The sequence below is a fragment of the Setaria viridis genome, chromosome 7 (assembly GCF_005286985.2).
Source record: "Setaria viridis chromosome 7, Setaria_viridis_v4.0, whole genome shotgun sequence".
Classification (NCBI taxonomy): Eukaryota; Viridiplantae; Streptophyta; class Magnoliopsida; order Poales; family Poaceae; genus Setaria; species Setaria viridis.
Window position 1 is genome coordinate 12426100 of NC_048269.2, and position 19237 is coordinate 12445336.

The 19237-nt window shown below is 47.9% G+C and overlaps 1 protein-coding gene across 4 annotated transcripts; it reads left to right on the forward strand.

Moving 5' to 3' along the window:
* Positions 1 to 268: 268 nt before the first annotated feature.
* Positions 269 to 4319, forward strand: LOC117864052 (uncharacterized). Of its 4 annotated transcripts, none has more exons than XR_004642331.2 (4): positions 269 to 1312; positions 1421 to 1529; positions 3846 to 3913; positions 3998 to 4319. XR_004642331.2 is itself a non-coding variant. In XM_034748028.2 (4 exons), the coding sequence occupies exons 1-3, from the start codon at positions 436 to 438 to the stop codon at positions 3906 to 3908; spliced, it is 1038 nt and encodes a 345-aa protein (XP_034603919.1). In that variant the 5' UTR covers positions 269 to 435; the 3' UTR covers positions 3909 to 3913; positions 3998 to 4319. The 4 variants fall into 4 exon arrangements, 2 of the variants coding, with proteins under 2 accessions (XP_034603919.1, XP_034603918.1); XR_004642330.2 differs by having other exon boundaries at positions 4016 to 4319; XM_034748028.2 differs by having other exon boundaries at positions 1421 to 1518.
* The last annotated feature ends 14918 nt before the right edge of the window (positions 4320 to 19237 follow it).

Here is a 19237-nt window from a genome sequence, read left to right on the forward strand (position 1 = left end):
ATAAATTATTTTGCTAAACGTTTTTCAAAATAATTTTAGCTCCATCAGAAAACTCACTCCACCGGAAAAGCTTGTTTCAGCCGGAGCGCTGCGAAAATCACCGTTACTTTTTTTTTTAGGTCCCACGAGACCTCACAAACACCGCGTGCCACTGACGGGCCATCCCAAAGAATCCACTCCTGACGGACAGCGCCGCCGCACCCCCCCCCCCCCCCCCCCCCCCCCCCCCCACTTTCTTTATTTGGAACCTAAAAATTAAACTGCCGGAAAAAACGGACAGGGAGAAAACGAGTGCTCAACAACCATATCTTCACTCCCCACTTCCCACTCGGCAATGGCGTCTCGCGGACATCTCGCTCCCCTCACACGAGCGCTCCCTTCTCTGCCCAAATCCTAGCTCCTCCGCCACCACCCCCACCTTACTCAGCTCCGAAGATGTCTTCCACACGGCCACCGCCAGTGGCCGGCAAGTCGGGCAACCTCACGGTCTCCGTCACCCCACCGTCGGAGACGCCGAGCTCGCCTCAGCCGGAGAGCCCGGGGTCCGAGTTCTCCACGCCCCCTACGAGTCCTCGCTTTGAGGACTCGCCTGATTCACCGCCGTCCACCCCGTCGGGGCCGGCGCAGAGGGCCCCTTCGGCCCCGCCTGTTGATTGGGTCCCCACGCCGCCGCTGGTCAGGACGGTCTCCCCGCTGCTTCACGCCCCTTCGAGTCCCCGCGCCGAGGACTCTCCTGAATCGCCGCCGTCCACCCCGCCGGCGCCGTCTCAGAGGGCCCCTCCGCCGCTGCCTGTTGATTCGGTCCCCACGCCGCCGCTGGTTAGGACGGTCTCTCCGCTACTTCCCGCCCTTACGAGTCGCCGCGCGGAGAACTCGCATGAATCGCCGCCGTCCACCCCGCCGGTGCCGGCTGAGAGGGCCCCTCCGCCCCCGCCTGCTGATTCGGTCCCCACGCTGCCTCCCGCCCCTAGGACTCCCCGCCCCGAGTACTCGCATGAATCGCCGCCGTCCACCCCGCTGGAACCCGCGCAGAGGGCCCCTGCGCTCCGGCCTGTTGATCCGGTCCCCACTCTGCTGCCGGTCAAGACAGTCCCTCCGCTGCTTCCCGCAGAGAAGCTCTCCCGGCCGCCGCCGGTCCAGGTGCCAACACCGCTGGTCAAGGTGGTCTCAACGCCGCTGCAGGCCCCGGAGCTCTCCTCCCACCCCCCGCCACCAGTACAGGTACCACCATCGCAGTTTGAGAAGGCGTCACCAGCATCGGACGGATCGGTGCTCGCATTGTTCTGGGATGCTGTTGCACGCGTGCAAGAAGGTGATTTGAGAGAGAATTCTGAGTGTTTAATTCTTATTTTTTCTTACTTTTGTTGGGTACTTTTGACTAATCATCTCTGAGCACTTAGCAAAATATTTCTTGATGCAGCCCACGCAAGCTTGGATGAGCACATTTCGAGATGGTTCGGGCTGGACCAGTCCAAGTACCAGTGGGCACTCAACGAATACTACGAGAGCACTGGACAGGTTATCCTGCAGTTCAGTTTCTTCTTTTGTTTGTAGTTTTTGATTCATGTTCATTTTAGTTGGATCAGTGCTTGTCATTCTCACTGTTTGCATAATTTGGCACAAATGGAGCAAAATGGTCAGTGTGTTGCTGGTGGAGTGCATCTGGTTTGGGTTCTTGGCTGCTGTAGGGAAGAATTGTAGTGATGCCACCTAGTCTTTTGACATATTGTTGTTTGTTGTAGTCATCTATATGTTAGTGATTTTGACCAGAGGTGTGGTTTTGTGCAATTTAAGGTAATAGGATGGTGATAGCAATGTTGTACCTGTTTGATGTGCTGTTTGGCCTAAAATCCGTTGGGGGCAATATCCACAAAGTTTTTGTCCGATCTAGTGCCTGCAGGTCTATCCCTCTTTGAGTTGAGATTCAGACCACTTACTCCTACTAGGAGTCGCTTGTTATTCACTTTCAAGTACAATGTTCGCTATCCAGTCTTTGCTGCAATTTGTGTGCGACTATTCCTCTTTGAACTTCTTGTGGTTCTTTCTTCAAGACACACATGTATGGTTTTAAACTTTTAATTGGATAATGCCTGACTGCATGTTTGCTTGGTCAGAATTGGAATGAAACTATGTTTCACAGGTACTGCATGCCTAACCGTGTGTATTCACTAAATGATTATGAACAATTGATCTATTTTTGAATTAGTTGGCTTGCCTGATTGCATTGGTTAATGAGATATGCTGTCACTCATGTATTGGAGAATGTTCAAAGGGTTTACTGAAAATCTCTCCTTAGATTCAGCCAAGCCTCCTCTCCATGATAAATTGTTCGTAGCAAAATGCCACATTTGTCTCCACCTTGTATCATTCAATTGCCTAGGACCTCCTAGATGCCCTGGCTGACTTTCTGTACACTGTTTTAACATAACATGGCAAACATGGTCACCATTTTTTGGATGCTTTTTTTAGGTGAAATATTCAAATTCTGCAAGCTTGACACTCTATATCAATGTTTATTTATGGAGTGAGTCAGGTACAGCTGATAGTAGTTTTTGGAGAGTAGATTGTGTTGAAGCCACCGTAACTTGTCTGGTTATTTTACTTAGCTCCATAATCTATTTAGTGCTGCAACCAGATGCAAGTTTAGAAAGCAGGAAAGTAATTTGCAATCGTGAAGTGAGAAAATCGCGCAACTTTATAGGTTTCTAATGCAATTCATTTTCTGAATTTCTTCTTAGGAGTTTATGAAAATATTAAGGTATGGTGATAAAGCACTCCAATACTTTGTCCATAGTTTCCCGTATGTTTCTAATGCAATTCACTATGTGTTGTGCTTTCACCCCAGTAAATTTTCCATTTCCCCCTTTTGTGGTTTAATCATTTAACAGTATTTTCTTTTTACCAACTGATCAAACTCTCACCAGACATGTAGCTGCACTGTGGGTGTTGTTATGCGTATATATATTAATCATTTATTCACATATTTTGTATCCTGGATGATTTAGACTTGCATTTGATACAAGTTTTATGTTGTAGTACAAGGAATTGCCATTGTCAAAACGATTCAAAATTATTCTTTTGTATTGCCAATTCCTAGAGTGAAGGGGCAGGCCTGGTGCAGTGATAGAACTTCTCCGCTTGTGTTCTGGTGGTCCTGGGTCCAAAGCAGCTCATTGCAAACTATAAGCAAGGATTAGACTGTCTAGAAACTCCCTTCCCTGGAGCGCAACTTGCTTGCGAGCTTTTAGCATTGAGTATGCCCTTTTTATTGCTAGTTCCTAGACTAACTTGAATGCTATGGTGGTAATGAAGGATCTGAAAATCTCTTTAGGATCTATCCCCTGGAAGGTGGGAGCTATAATGCTGCCCTGTGGTAGTAACAGGAAAATCTCAAATTCTTTTAGATTGAAATATTATAGACATTTTGATGGAAGGACACATCTGGAACACCTTTTGCTTTTATAGTATATGATGACTGCGTGACTGTAGTATAATTTGCTGTTTCACTTAGTGGTGCTTTGATTATGAATGCAACTAGTGGGTACACAGTTGGCTGTGGACTAGGCGTTTCCTAAGGTAGCACCTTCTCTAATTGTACAGGCATCTTTGAAGTGGCCAATCCATTCCACACATGGTTCTGTTATAGTCATAAGTAAAAACGGCATTTTCTGTATCACACACTTCCCCTACCATTTAGTTAGAACCTTCCAGTGGACATGCTCTACTATATTCTCTTTACGTCGTTCAATATTGGGAGTATCCAGCACTCTAGCCAAGTCAATACTTTATAATTAGGTCCTGATCAGCCAAAGGAGCATCACATTTGCACCTTAATTGTGTGGCAGGAGATAGATTCCGGCAAAGCTGGCAATGGGAAGGAGCACAGTTGTAAAGTTCAGAAAGTATAAATAAGGTACACCCGCATATTTCAAAAGACTGCCAGCTCCGCTGTCTCCGTTTTTTTTTTAACATAATCTTCTTCATTTGATGTATCTAGTATACCATTACTTTGCAGCGAGTTCTTTCTGGATTTTATGTGCGTAACTAAGCTGTTGCTGTGCGCATGTAAATTTCCATTTGGAGGATATTTTGGTGTCCTGAAGATTGAGGCCTCTTTAGCTGCATCCTGTAGGATTCATCTGAAGACTCAAGGCTATAACAAATCCTTCGTGCTGTTACTGTAGTTGAGTAATTCCATTGTGGACAGCTTCGAACTCGATACATAAGTTGCCGTGGTGTATAGGATGAATTTACCAACGAAGAAAGCTTTAACTTCTGTTCTTAGTCAATTAGAATACCAAATTATTTCCGTGTGTTTACATTGGGGTTATGTGGCTTAGAGTTCCCATTTTGTGTAAAAGCTGTTTCAATTTTTTTTTCATCTCAAATACCGAAACCAGATCATTTGGAACTGGCGCGATCGTTAGCTTCTTTGAACTGGTTAAAGTCGAGCCTTGAAGATTTGGACATGCTTCGAGATGGGCCCAAAAGCAAGATCCCTTATAAAAACCAGCCGCAAGGCAAGGGTCTTCCTGGAGCCACGATAGTACAACTGTCATCTGGGTACAACTCTGTTTTAGCCCCAAAGCATTAACGTAAGGCAAAAAGGCAACACAATGACAAGGCTGTTCCTTGTAGTGGAATTATTGTAAGGGAGTAAAAGTTTAATTCTTGTCGCATCGAATCTTCGGATGCTAATTAGGAGGACTAAATATGAGCTAATTATAAAACTAATTACACGTATGAAGGTAATTCGTGAGACGAATCTATTAAATCTAATCAATTCATGATTAGTACATATTTACTGTAGCATCACATTGTCAAATCATGAACTAATTGTACTTAATAGATTCGTCTCGTGGATTAGCCTCTATTTGTATAATTATTTTTGTAATTAGTCTATGCCTAATTAGTATCTGTTGACGCAAGATTTCGTCACTAGTAGAATCGGCGCCAAGAAGAGAGGGAATCGGAGGGGCACAGTTGGGAATCGGCCAAGTGGTGCTACAATGTGAGATCGGCCGGTGACTTCTGTCTCGTTTCGGGTCGAATATATCAGAGTCCCAATCGGTAGCCTTTTGCCGATGAGGAATCGGCCGATTAGGAGGATGGGTTAATTGGGCCTGTATGGGCTTGGAATAGAAGGATGAGGTGGAAATCAGCCCACGAAGCGTGGAGTAACTAACCTAGCACGAATCGTGCTTGTAGATATTCGTTTTCTGTTTGAATTAGGGATAGAATTCTAGTCGGTTAAGAAGATATCTGTACGGGGCTATAAATAGCTACCTTTGTAAATCTGTAATCATAAACCAATCAATACAACAAGCTACTTTTTCCTCGTACTTACTTTCAAGCAGGCGACTTCGCCATTACTTTTCTCTTTTCACGAGTTCGTGCGGGTTGGCAGGGCTGCATCATCTTGATCTCCGGCCGATTCTATAAGTTCCGTTTATCGAGTAATATCTAAGCTTTAACTTCGGGCGTATCGCTGTTGTTTCGTTTAGATTTATTCACTATTTATTGATATTTCCTAGATTCATAGGTTTTACCTGTTTTTCTAGTCTTTATCACCAGTTATCCAGCTAGGAATCGGTAGTGTCGGCTTTCTTTACTTTCTGCTATTAAATTCATCTACTGCCGATTGGATCTATTCCTAGTGTTGTTATCATAGCTTTGTATCGATTACTCTAGTAACTTTCTATCTACAAGGCTACAGTGATCGGCTGCTTCATAGCCGATTTCTTTATTATAGCAAATCGGCCGATTTGCTGATAAGCTCTCTCAAGATCGGAAACTTAGCCGATCGTGATTTCCGAACCTGATACGTATTCTTCCTTGCCAATCAACAGGTCAGATTGGCTGGCACGCCGCGCGAACTGCACCAGGGCATTCACCCGAACAGGAGCTAAGCAGATTCTCCCGGGTCGTGTGTCGGACGCTGGGATTCGGTTGACCGATTTCTAGCGCCAACACACTTTTGGCACGCCTGGTGGGACCAATACAACCGCCATTATGTCGAAAGCTGCTGAAGTCTCCGAAGATAACGTCATCGAAGTGAAGGAAGCAGATCTGAAGGACGACCAGAAGGAAGAACTGGACAAGTATACGGAACAATTCCGCAAAGCTTGCCTAAAATCGTTCAGTCGCTCCAGAAGCGGGGAGACTATCAAGAAGACTCCATTCCCTCCTCCCCGCCAGATCACAATTTCTGAAGATTCGGACAAAATGTCCGATATGATTCAACAGTCTATTTATCACGCCTTCATCGATCAGTCCCCGGTACTTTCAAATATGGTGCACAATGCTGTTGTCAACTCTTTCGCCGGGGGGATACCTCAAGGGTACAGGGGACCGGCATATTTTCAGCCGATTCCACCAAACCAAACTTATTCAAATTCGGCTTCGCAGCCGATCCAATTTTCTGTCGGGGGATCAGGTGCTTCCTCATCATCAGCTCCTATGGGGTATAACTCCATTCAACTGTCTTCTGCACCGTTCCCTCCAGTTAGTCCATCACCCTGGGGTGCACCTTCAGCCACGGCCGGTCAGAATCAATCGGCCAGTCAGGGAAACCCTCCATTCCAAGCATCTTTCCAAGCGGCCACTCGGCCGACCGTACCGCCATACCAGCCTGTCATTCCGGAGGTCAACAAGACAGCAGAGCTCATGCTGTATGATGAAACGAGTGGTTCATTCAGACAGCCGACCTTCACTACACAGCCGGCTTTTACTCAGATACCACCCGCTTTCAATCAGCCTCCGTTCATTCCGCCTCCGGTTTACCAGCATGTGCCGATACCTCAGCCAATAGTTCACCAGCAACAGCCAGACTGGTCGGCGCGTATTGCGGAGGTGATGCAAGAGCAATTCAGCTTAAAGCCGAAGGTACAGACTTACACCTACAGAACACCATACCCATCTACATATGACCTATTGCCGTTTCCCTATCGGTATAAAGTGCCTGACTTCACTAAGTTTTCGGGGATGGATGACACTTCAACCGTGGAACACGTGAACAGATTCATCATCCAATGCGGGGAGGCAGCTACGCAGGATGCTCTACGGGTACGGTTGTTCTCTTCATCTCTGTCTGGTTCGGCCTTTCAGTGGTTCACAACATTGCCGCCAAACTCGATTATCACATGGGCCAATTTAGAAAGACAGTTCCACAAATACTTCTACGCCGGGGTGCATGAGATGAAGCTGTCCAATTTGACTAGCCTCAGGCAAAGAAGTGACTAGCCGATATCCTCGTATATACAGAGGTTTCGGGAAATCAGAAACAAGTGCTACTCTCTGGCTCTAACCGATGCGCAGTTGGCCGATATAGCTTTCCAAGGCCTTCTGCCCCACATCAAAGAAAGATACGCTTCGCAGGAGTTCGAGAGTCTGAGCCAGATTGTTCACCGATTGTCTGGACAGGAGGTACGTCCCTTCGATCCGCGGAGGAATTTCCAGAAGAAAGTGGCATTCCTGGAAGAGTTAGAGGATGAAGAAGATGTTGAAGTCGGACTTGCGGAGTGGATCAAGGGGAAGAAGCCGATATCATACCCATTCGGCAAAAAGGAGTCGGAAGTATTCGGTTTTGACACAACTAAGGCCGATAAAATCTTCGATCTTCTCCTCCAGGAAGGGCAGATTAAACTCTCACCGTACCATACGATACCTTCTGCCGAACAACTAAAAAAGATGAAGTATTGCAAGTGGCACAATGCCACATCCCATGATACCAACGAGTGCAAGATCTTCAGGCAGCAGATACAGTCGGCCATTGAGCAAGGCAGACTTAAATTTGAAGTGCCGGCAAAATCGGCCAAGCCAATGAAGATTGACCAACACCCCTTCCCCACCAACATGGTTGATACGGGGAAGAATTCACTCCAAACAAAAGTGCTGACGTCCGAATCGGCCAAAAAGAGTGGCGCCGTCGACCCCAGAAATCAAGCTAAGCCTGAAGATGTCAAGGGGAAGCGACGGATGGAGGACAACGATGGCGAATCAGAAGGACCACGCATTACTTCCCAGTTCCTGCTCCAGAAATATCAACGTCAACATGAACGCTCAAGGTCCCGGGAAGAAGCAATGCGACGACGCGAAGAGCACTGGAGGTTCCCGTTCTTTATTCACTGTTGGGAAAACAACCTCAGGCTACCTTTAGCCGATACCTGCCCAGAATGCAACGGTCCGTATCGTGGCAATCGGCCGTTCAACAGGTCTCGCTCCCGAGATGGAAGGTCAGAACCGATCAGCAGGAATTGGCGCAACCAAGATGACCAGCGCCCTCCCGTGCGTGATCGGCTGGGGGGCAGAAGTGACCGATATGATCGGTCGGAGGATAGACCCCATGATAGGCAGGGGGGCAGGACTGATCGACATGACCGGTCAGAAAACAAAGCCAGCATTCACAGCCGGCTCGAAGAGATGGTCGATGCTCGGGTAACAGATGAAAACCCGTTAGGACGCGAACCGGAGTGGGAACGCGCCAGGTCAGGGGGCAGACCAATAAACCCCAGGTGGTGCCCCGACGGATTGACCAAGTCTCAAAAACGAAGAATCCAACGTCTCCGCCAATGGGAACAGCAAGAAGAGGAACAACAGAGCATGGCAGATAAGAAGGAAGGAAGGCCTCGGGTGTGGCGCCCCAAAAGAAACGATAAAAGGGACGATGAATCGGCGGGTGACGAATCGGCAGCCGAGATCGGCATGGTTTTCATACTGCCGATGGAATTCATGACTCCCGCCGATCAACAGGACGTATCGGCGATAGAAGAACAGACAGCGCAGTTGGCTTTGGAGCCAATGATGGCCACGTTCGAGAAGCCCGAAGATGACGAACGACAACACATGAAAGCGCTGTTCCTTAAGGGGCATGTTGACGGCCGCCCCCTCACTAGATTGATGGTAGACGGAGGAGCTGCAGTCAACATCATGCCGTACGCCGTACTCCGGAAACTTGGGAAAAGCGACGACGACTTGACCAAGACAGACATGATGCTCAAGGACTTCGAGGGCAAGGTGTCAAACACTCGCGGTGCTCTCTGCGTCGACCTCACCATCGGCAGTAAGACCCTTCCTACCACCTTCTTTATTATTAATGGCAAGGGGTCCTACAACATGCTACTTGGCCGAGACTGGATACACGCAAATTGCTGCATCCCGTCAACAATGCATCAATGCCTCGTGCAATGGGTCGGCGATAACATCGAGGTGGTTAACGCCGATTCCGCGTACAACATCGCGGCAGCCGACACGCAGCAGTGGAGCTGCGAAACCGTCAGGTGTATATCTGGCAGAGTATGGGAGACCGATTTCCTGAAGGTCACCGATTTTGGCCTACAGCCGATCCGAGCAGTCGGCTCCGAAGAATCAGAATAGATGGATCAGTTCGCCCGAGAAGATGGGAAGCTAGGGCACGGGTTCACATCGGTCGATTCGTTGGAGATGATAGATTTAGGTGATGGTACCAAACCAAGGCCGACTTATATTAGTGCAAATTTAGATCCAGAATACAAGTATAAATTGACAAATTTATTAAAGGAATTTAAGGATTGTTTTGCTTGGGAATATCACGAGATGCCCGGTTTAGACCGATCCATTGTTGAACATCGGCTACCCATAAAACCAGGGTATCGGCCGTACCAACAACCCGCACAGCGCTGCAATCCTAAGATTCTACCAGACATAAAAGCTGAAATAACTCGGCTAATCGAAGCAAAATTTATTCGGCAATGTCGTTATGCCGAGTGGATTTCCAACATCGTACCAGTATACAAGAAAAATGGAAAGCTACGCGTTTGCGTTGATTTCGGGAATCTTAATCAGGCCACACCGATGGATGGTTACCCCATGCCAACGGCCGATGTACTGATCGACGCTGCCACGGGGCATAAAATCATCAGCTTCATGGACGGAAACGCTGGATACAATCAAATACTTATGGCCGAAGAGGATATACCCAAAACGGCCTTCAGATGTCCAGGACACCTTGGTTTGTTCGAGTGGGTGGTAATGACTTTTTGCTTGAAGAACGCTGTCGCTACATACCAGAGAGCCATGAATTACATATTTCACAAACTCATTGGCATTCTGGTGGAAATTTACATCGATGATGTCGTAGTCAAGTCGAAAGGTCACGAAGAGCATCTGGCCGATTTACGAAGGGTGCTAGAGTGTACCAAAAAACACGGTCTTAAGATGAATCCCAATAAGTGTGCTTTCGGCGTGTCCGCCGGACAGTTCTTAGGGTTCATGGTACACGAACGAGGTATAGAGATCAATCGGAAGACCATAGCGGCCATCAACAAAGTTGTGGCCCCACAGAACAAAACTGAACTGCAGTCTCTGATCGGCAAGGTGAATTTCATCAGAAGATTCATATCTAATCTATCTGGACGGATTCAGGCGTTCACACCACTGTTAAAGCTAAAACCTGACCAGGAATTTATATGGGGAGAGGAGCAGCGCAAAGCACTGGAAGACATCAAGCAATATTTGGTCTCACCACCAGTGTTGGTTCCTCCTCAAACTGGTAAACCGTTTAAACTATACTTATCAGCCGATGAAAAAGCTATTGGATCGGCTCTAGTCCAGGAGTTTGAAGGCAAGGAGCGGGTAATTTATTATGTCAGTAGAAGACTTCTGGATGCTGAAACAAGATATCCTCCGGTGGAGCGTTTGTGCCTATGTCTTTACTTCTCATGCACCAAACTCAGGCAGTATCTACTGTCGGCAGAATGTGTGGTCGTATGCAAAGACGACGTAGTAAAATACATGCTATCACTGCCGATATTGAAAGGCCGAATCGGCAAATGGATCTTGGCTTTGTCAGAGTTTGACTTGCGGTATGAGTCGGCAAAAGCCGTCAAAGGTCAGGTTATGGCCGATTTCGTCGCACAACACTGCGGACCGGAGATTGCCCTCGTAGAACCGGCGCCTTGGACATTATATTTCGATGGGTCATCATGTGGGGTCAGATCAGGAATCGGCATCGTTCTCATATCGCCTCGTGGGGCAAGCTATGATTTTTCTCTGCCGATAGAAACCGCCGCTACTAACAATCAAGCGGAGTACCGAGCCGTATTAAAGGGTCTACAACTATTAAGGGAAATCAAAGCCGATTCTGTTGAAATCTTCGGAGATTCCATGCTTATTGTGGATCAACTGACCGGAAGGTCTGAATGCAAAGATGACGTATTAAGAATTTATTATGAAGATTGCTTACAGCTCTTAAAAGAATTCAGATCGGCAGTAATCGAGCACATCCCAAGGAACCGCAACGAAGATGCCAACAAACTCGCCCAGCACGCATCTGGGTATCGGCCGATTCTGGGCGCTATGGCTCTAGAACTCACGGCCGATGACTGGCGTAAAGAAATTGCCGACTACCTGAAGGATCCGTCTAAAAAGGTGGAGCGACGAGTACATTTTCATGCCACCAAGTACGTACTACTCGAAGATGACCTGTTCTACCGAACGATCGACGGAGTCCTTCTCAAATGCCTTGGGACAGAGGAGGCCAAGACTCTAATGGGAGAAATCCATGAAGGGGTATGCGGGGCACACCAATCGGCCCATAAGATGAAATGGATGATCAGGAATAATGGGTACTACTGGCCAACGATCCTCGAAGACTGTTTCAAATATTATAAGGGTTGTCAGGATTGTCAAAAGTTTGGAAATGTCCAGCGTGCACCCGCATCGGCCATGAATCCCATCATCAAGCCATGGCCGTTCAGGGGATGGGGAATAGACCTTATCGGCCAAATTTACCCACCATCAAGCAAAGGGCACAAATTTATTCTGGTGGCTACAGATTACTTTACCAAATGGGTAGAGGCAATCCCGTTGAGAGCCGTGACATCGGCTATCATGGCCGACTTCGTAAGGGACCACATCGTCTACCGATTCGGCATCCCTCAGACTATAACAACCGATTAAGGAACAATGTTCACATCAGGGGAATTTGAGGAATTTACGACCGATATGGAAATCAAATTGTTAAATTCTTCTCCGTATTACGCCCAAGCCAATGGTCAGGCAGAATCCTCCAACAAAGGGATAATCAAGTTGATCAAAAGGAAAATCGAGGAACAGCCAAAGAAGTGGCATCTATGTTTGACTGAGGCCCTGTGGGCGTATAGGATGGCTTGTCATGGGGCTACCAAGTTGTCTCCCTACCAGTTGGTGTACGGTCACGACGCAGTACTACCCTGGGAATCAAGGGCAGGATCGAGGCGTATTTCGCTCCAGGACCAGTTATCGGCCGATGACTACTCATCACTTATGAAAAGGGAACTTGACGATTTGGCTGGCCAACGATTGAGGGCTCTGATAAGCATTGAAGAAAACAAAAAGAAAGTAGCCAGGTGGTACGATAAGAAGGTCAAAGTCAAATAATTCTCCCCTGGGGACTTAGTATGGAAGTTAGTATTGCCGATTGGGTCGAAGGATCCTAAATTCGGAAAATGGTCCCCTACATGGGAAGGGCCGTACAAAATCGGCAGATACGCCCCAGGAAATGCTTACATTTTGGAAACAATAGAAGGAGAGGAATTTACTAGAGCTCTGAACGGAAGGTACTTAAAAAGATACTACCCCAGTATATGGGTCGGAGCGTAGGAAATTAACCGTGACACGACCACACATAGCCGATACAAATCGGTTCAAACACTTAGCCGATACAAATCGGTTCAAACACATAGCCGATACAAATCAGTTCAAGCACATAGTCGACCGGATCGGCCGATTGCATTCATTCGGTACGGGCGATGGGTTACATGAACGACAAAACACTAGTCACCCTTAGAACAAAAAATACAAAAAACTAATTATTCTTCTTCTTGGGTGCCTTCCCGTTCCGCTCCAACTCGCTCATGACGCGGAGGTATTCTTCTTCTATTGCCTTCATTGAAGTCTCCGCTTCAACTTGACGAGGGAGAAAATGACTTCGATCCACGGGAGGGCGCGAAGTTCCTGCCGCCGCGTCTTCGAGAATGACTGGCCGAGGAAGCGGATGGCTCCTGTCGGTGGGAGGTCGCCGACTGCCGTTGCTCTCCATAAAGTCCAAAATCGTACGGGCCGCCGTGGCGACATCGTCTTCAAGGTCGCCACAATGATGGCTCCTGACGGTTGGAGATCGTCGGCTACTATCACTCTCCATGAGATCCAAGACTACACGTGCCTCCGCAGTGACGTGGTCTCGAAGTTCCTCACGATGAGCCATAATCAGCTTCTTGTCCTCCAGCGTCAGTGGGTCCTCAGAGTGAATGAGCTCAATGGCGCGCACGAGCTCGGGACTAAGACGTTGAGGCTGAAACGAAGAAGGAATAAGAAGGGGCATTTCCTTCCTAGGATCTACAAAGAAAGGGAAGTCGAGGTCAAGATTTCACCTGGTTAACAGAGGAAGAAGAAGCCAACGAAGCCATGACAGAAAGTCGCACCGATGAGAGGAAGGAGAGAGTAAACCGAAAGCCAAATTGGTACTATCGGGAGTAAGTGCCGAGGTCGGTATTTATGGAAAAATATGCGTGGAAATTTGGTAAGGCTACGTCCCATCGGAAATAAGAAAGGCAATAAATAGAAAGGGCGTCGCGAGGGACGGTCAAAGAAGATAGTAAATGTTCGTACAAAACGGTCAGTGTTTTACAGATTACCCAGAAGGGTATCGATAGCCGTGATAGCCCAACGCCGGATCTGATCGGCAGAGTCAAGAACCCGTTGGTCTTCATCTGCCGATCCAGGGACTTCTGATGTACTGCGGTGGAGCTTTAGAGCCTCGTGAGCAAAGCGCTGCCTCTCCCGTGTCAAATCGGCAATGACAGAAGGTAGCTCTTGGAGCTTTTTCTCTTCGGCACTGATTGCCTTAGTCACTTGCTCCATCTCCTTGGCAAGCTCCGCCCTCCGGCGCTTGAGGCGGTCTATCTCACCGATGATCGCCGGGCGGGAATCTTCCAGAACATGGATACGCCGATGCGCCTCTTGAGCCTGACGCTTGAAAGTGTCCTCCTCTTCACGAGTCTTGGCCAGCTTGGCGCGATCGGCCATATGACGAAGGGCTCTGAAGACTGGGATCCTCATAGACTCGATGAAGGCCGCCGGCACCAGGGCCTCCTCCGCCTCTTCTGGTACTCGTCCGCTGACGTCACTGAAGAGCTGCCGAATCGGTGAAGCGTCTTCTACTAGTCGGCCGATGTCCCCTTGAAGGAGGGATCGGATGCTGGAAAGTTTGGCTCGGACGTCATCAGGAACGGAGCTCAAGGCAACTTGGCGAGAAGCAACCTCTTTGTCGTCGGAGAGGGCGACCGCAAAAGAAAAGAGGCTGTTGTCGGGGGTGTCTTGTTCCTAGAGAAAATAAAGAGGAAGAATAAATCAGCGGGGAGTAAAAGCAAATCGGCTGAATAGAAGCCAAAACAAAACTTACTGCTTTGAAGCGGATTTCTTCATGCTGTACTTGCGAAGCCGTCACGCCTTGCTCAGGGGCCTGCGCCATAGGTTCATCAGATGAAGAAGATTCCACAATGATCGGCGCGGTGCTTGGACCAGCTCCCTGAGAAAAGACTGGTGGTTGAGGAGCGCTTGGTGTGCCGATGACCTGTGTCAGAGGTTTGAATAAGTACATTATGCAAATACCAAAGGAAATCGGTAAAATAATACTATACCTCAATGGACGGAAGCGGGGGTACTCCGATGGCCGGTTGGGTTGCTGCCGATTGTTGTATTTCCATAGGGGTGCTCTGTGCAGTCTAAGGATAAAAAGAGTTAATGTCAGAGCAACAATCGGAAGCAATAAAACTTAGGTTTACCTGAACGGCCTCCAAAAGCAATGACGCGGCGGCTGCTCCAGCTTGTGCGACGACTTGGGTATCGACATCTCGGATGACCTGAGAAGGTGGTGCGGCCGGAGTCTCTGCCGATACGAGCACGGGAGGATCCGCCGATTCTATGCGAGCTCGAACTCGACAGCTGGTCTTCTTGGTGGTTCTCTTATGGACTTGTTTTGATCGGCCAGCAATCACGTCTACAGACGGAGCGTCATAGCCGATGAGAGGATAAGTAGTGTATGGGTGATCCTCTATTAGCCGTCCGCTGCGGCTGTGTGTTGGAGGAGTTCGATTCTCGGCCTGAAGAAATAGAAAAATCATTAATGCTCAGTCATGATAAGAGAGATTAAAATCGGCTAAGTAAAGTACCTCGGCATTCGGGTCGATGTTGGCAGGATCCAGAAGGTTGCAGTATGCCGATGCCGAGTTGCAGAAAAGAAATTGCTTCCAATCGGCCCACCAGAGTTTGAACGGCTGGACAGCAAAAGGAGCTACTAGCCAGTCGTTCAGGTCAATGGTATTGGAGTCCGGAATTCGGTCTCGTAGCCGATTGTAATCCAGACCTGATGTGAGCTCATCTCTAAATTTGATTCGGCCAGCAAAATATACTTGAATCGGCAGCTGACCCATGCCGAATTGACGTGCTGCAGCGGAAGGGTTGTAGAATTCATACGTGGGGGCGTCCTTCCCCAAGAAGAAGTTGGCTGGCAGGAGTCCTGGCTTGATTAATTCATCATAAAGCTCTTCATCAAATCGACCGGAAGCCGAATCGAAACAAGTTGGGAGTTCAAAGACCGGGTCGTCTCGCTGATATGGAAACCAAATGGTTGCATCTTCACTGAAGCCATTATAGAAGCATCGAAAGTACTCGGCTACCTTTGTAGCAGAATACATGCAACCTGGGAAAGCTGATGCCGCTTCACCAAAGGACATGCATCGGCGACGTTCGGTAGGGTCTTCTGCCGATTCGATGTTGGGGAACATCATGCGATCCACCTGCTGCTGAGTGATTCTGCTCATATAAAGGTTCAGCCACAAGTTGATGAACCACCAGGGCCCGCCTTGATTGCCGATCGGCTCTCCCTTGGATAGTCTTATGCCGATTTGATGGAGCATGTGGTACGCGGCCCCTAGCAGATGTTTCCCAAGAGGGACATGGTTTCCCCTGGACAGTGCTTCAGCTAAGGCCTGGGTATTGGTTGTCGAGCCGGCGGCTCTTCCGCAAAAGAAGTGCTTTTCTAACCACATCATCAGGAAAGCTGTGTGCTCCCTATTTTCAACAGTCCCGGTCCTCTTATTGCTTCTGACGAAACCCTTCCACCCGCCGATTCCCCTTGTGTCCAGCCGATGTGATGTTGTGGCTAGGAGGTGGTAGGGTGTGTCCGGGGATGATATGTCAAGGCCGGTCAACAGGACCACATCGGCCAGTGTTGGGGTCATAGGACCGTGTCCAAATAAGAAGGCATTAAGTGCATCAGACCAAAAATAAGAAGCCGCCATCACTAACGGCTCATTTTTCTCCATCTGGGATAGGGATAGGTTGATGCACTGGCTGATTTTGAGCTCTTCCCATGAGACGCTCTTTGATGCGGCTATCCATTGGTACCACTCCCTCCAACCTGGGGTTTCATTCAGCCAAGATCTAAAAGTACCCAGCCACTGATCTAAGTCCATATTAGACAGTTTGAAGGGTATCCTATGGGTTTCCAAATTAATAAGCTCTATTGGATCTGGGTTCCCCATAGGTCCGAGACAAACAAGGCCGGGATTTCCCATAAGGTGAATTTTAATGCGATGCCTAACTGCCTAGAAAAGGGAAGGGGGGTGTAAAAAGTAAGAAACAGATCTAAGGTAAATATATTGCCGATAGGAGAAGGATTCAGTATTTACCTCTGGGATGAAGTTCTGAGTGATCGGCGTGGTCGCCGGTGCGGATGCGGACGACGGGGCCGCGATGGGGATCGCCATTGGGATGTCTGATGAAGCTTCTTCTTCTGTGGATGGAGCGATGGCTATCGCCACCACCGCCAGAGGCGCTACCTCTGGGACATCGCGTGCGGGAGAGCTGCCGGAAGGAGCCGCCATTGGACGAGAAGAGGAAAAAGTAACAGGAGGAGGAGCTAGGAAGCTTCGGCGGCAAGGGAAAGATGCTGGAGGAGGAAGAAGGCGCGCGCGCTGGGAAAAGAGACGTGAGCTTGAAGATGAGGTGCGGGTGAAGCGCTATTTAAAGGATGCCTGAAGGGGGGTAAAAATGGAATTTTCACCGCGCCGGCGCTTCGAGTTTTTCGGGAGTAGTGGCTGTCGTGGGCGCCCGTTTCAAAAAAATTGCAATGATCAGCTGGAAGACCGCGAAACGGAAGGATATTTTCACTGCGGCCGTTTCGGAAGGGAGGTTATAAAGAATTTCGAAGAAAAAGACTATGTTTTACTCCGAAACTGGGGGGCATGTGTTGACGCCAGATTTCGTCACTAGTAGAATCGGCGCCAAGAAGAGAGGGAATCGGAGGGGCACAGTTGGGAATCAGCCAAGTGGTGCTACAGTGTGAGATCGGCCGGTGACTTCTGTCTCGTTTCGGGTCGAATATACCAGAGTCCCAATCGGTAGCCTTTTGCCGATGAGGAATCGGCCGATTAGGAGGATGGGTTAATTGGGCCTGTATGGGCTTGGAATAGAAGGATGAGGTGGAAATCAGCCCACGAAGCGTGGAGTAACTAACCTAGCACGAATCGTGCTTGTAGATATTCGTTTTCTGTTTGAATTAGGGATAGAATTCTAGTCGGTTAAGAAGATATCTGTACGGGGCTATAAATAGCTACCTTTGTAAATCTGTAATCATAAACCAATCAATACAACAAGCTACTTTTTCCTCGTACTTACTTTCAAGCAGGCGACTTCGCCATTACTTTTTCTCTTTTCACGAGTTCGTGCGGGTTGGCAGGGCTGCATCATCTTGATCTCCGGCCGATTCTGTAAGTTCCGTTTATCGAGTAATATCTAAGCTTTAACTTCGGGCGTATCGCTGTTGTTTCGTTTAGATTTATTCACTATTTATTGATATTTCCTAGATTCATAGGTTTTACCTGTTTTTCTAGTCTTTATCACCAGTTATCCAGCTAGGAATTGGTAGTGTCGGCTTTCTTTACTTTCTGCTATTAAATTCATCTACTGCCGATTGGATCTATTCCTAGTGTTGTTATCATAGCTTTATATCGATTACTCTAGTAACTTTCTATCTACAAGGCTATAGTGATCGGCTGCTTCATAGCCGATTTCTTTATTATAGCAAATCGGCCGATTCGCTGATAAGCTCTCTCGAGATCGGAAACTTAGCCGATCGTGATTTCCGAACCTGATACGTATTCTTCCTTGCCAATCAACAGGTCAGATTGGCTGGCACGCCGCGCGAACCGCACCAGGGCATTCACCCGAACAGGAGCTAAGCAGATTCTCCCGGGTCGTGTGTCGGACGCTGGGATTCGGTTGACCGATTTCTAGCGCCAACAGTATCTAAACATTCGATGTGACAGGGACTAAAGTTTAGTCCGTGGAACCAAATGGGGCCGCAAGGTCTAAGAGAGAGGTGTGAATTAGGTTTTTTAAAAACTAAGTCTCGCAGCACATATAAAAATTTATTCTAATTGTTATCTCTGCTGGAAAAGAGTTTTGCATTCTAGATTATAATCCTATAAACTACACATGGAAATTATAGGAAAGGTAAACATAGAATGTAAAGTGTAATAAGTAATGGAGAAGGTAAATGAGATATCGAATGCAAACTCCCAGTATGATAATTTTTACCGAGGACTTGGAAAGCAAAGTTTTCCACTAGTCGTTGTTGTTGGAGCCCCTCTCAAGGGAGTGCTCGCGCAAGGGCATAAGCTCCCCGATCAAGTAACTCTGTTGATAGTCAACATGCCTTTCCCACACGCAAGTGGGTTTCTGCCTTGCCTTCCTGGGTGCTCCTCGCCGTCTTCACTTGGTAGAGCTTCAGCAAAAACCCAACAGCCTCTCCTCCCTTTCACATGCACCGGCGGCCACGGTTGGAGAGTCTTACAAGTCCTGAATTTACAACTCTTGGTGCGCGCAAGCACCAATAACAAAGAAGTGTGCAAACCTCATCTAACTCTAGGCTAATCCCTAATGTAATATGCTCATAGACCTAAATTAGCACTAATCAACACCTAAGCCTTATGCTAATTGTCCTAATCTTCTCTTGTGTGAATGTGAAAAACCAAGCCTATAACTTCTTCAAGCTCTACCACCCTTGCAATGGTCAGGCAATAGGGTATTTATATCCCAAGTTCAAGAATTAGTTGTTGCTCCAACGGTCACTGAAATAATTATCACCGTATGATCTGGTGATGCACTTTCCCTGAACGATCATCCTGTGATGCCCCGGCCACTAGCCGTTGGGAAG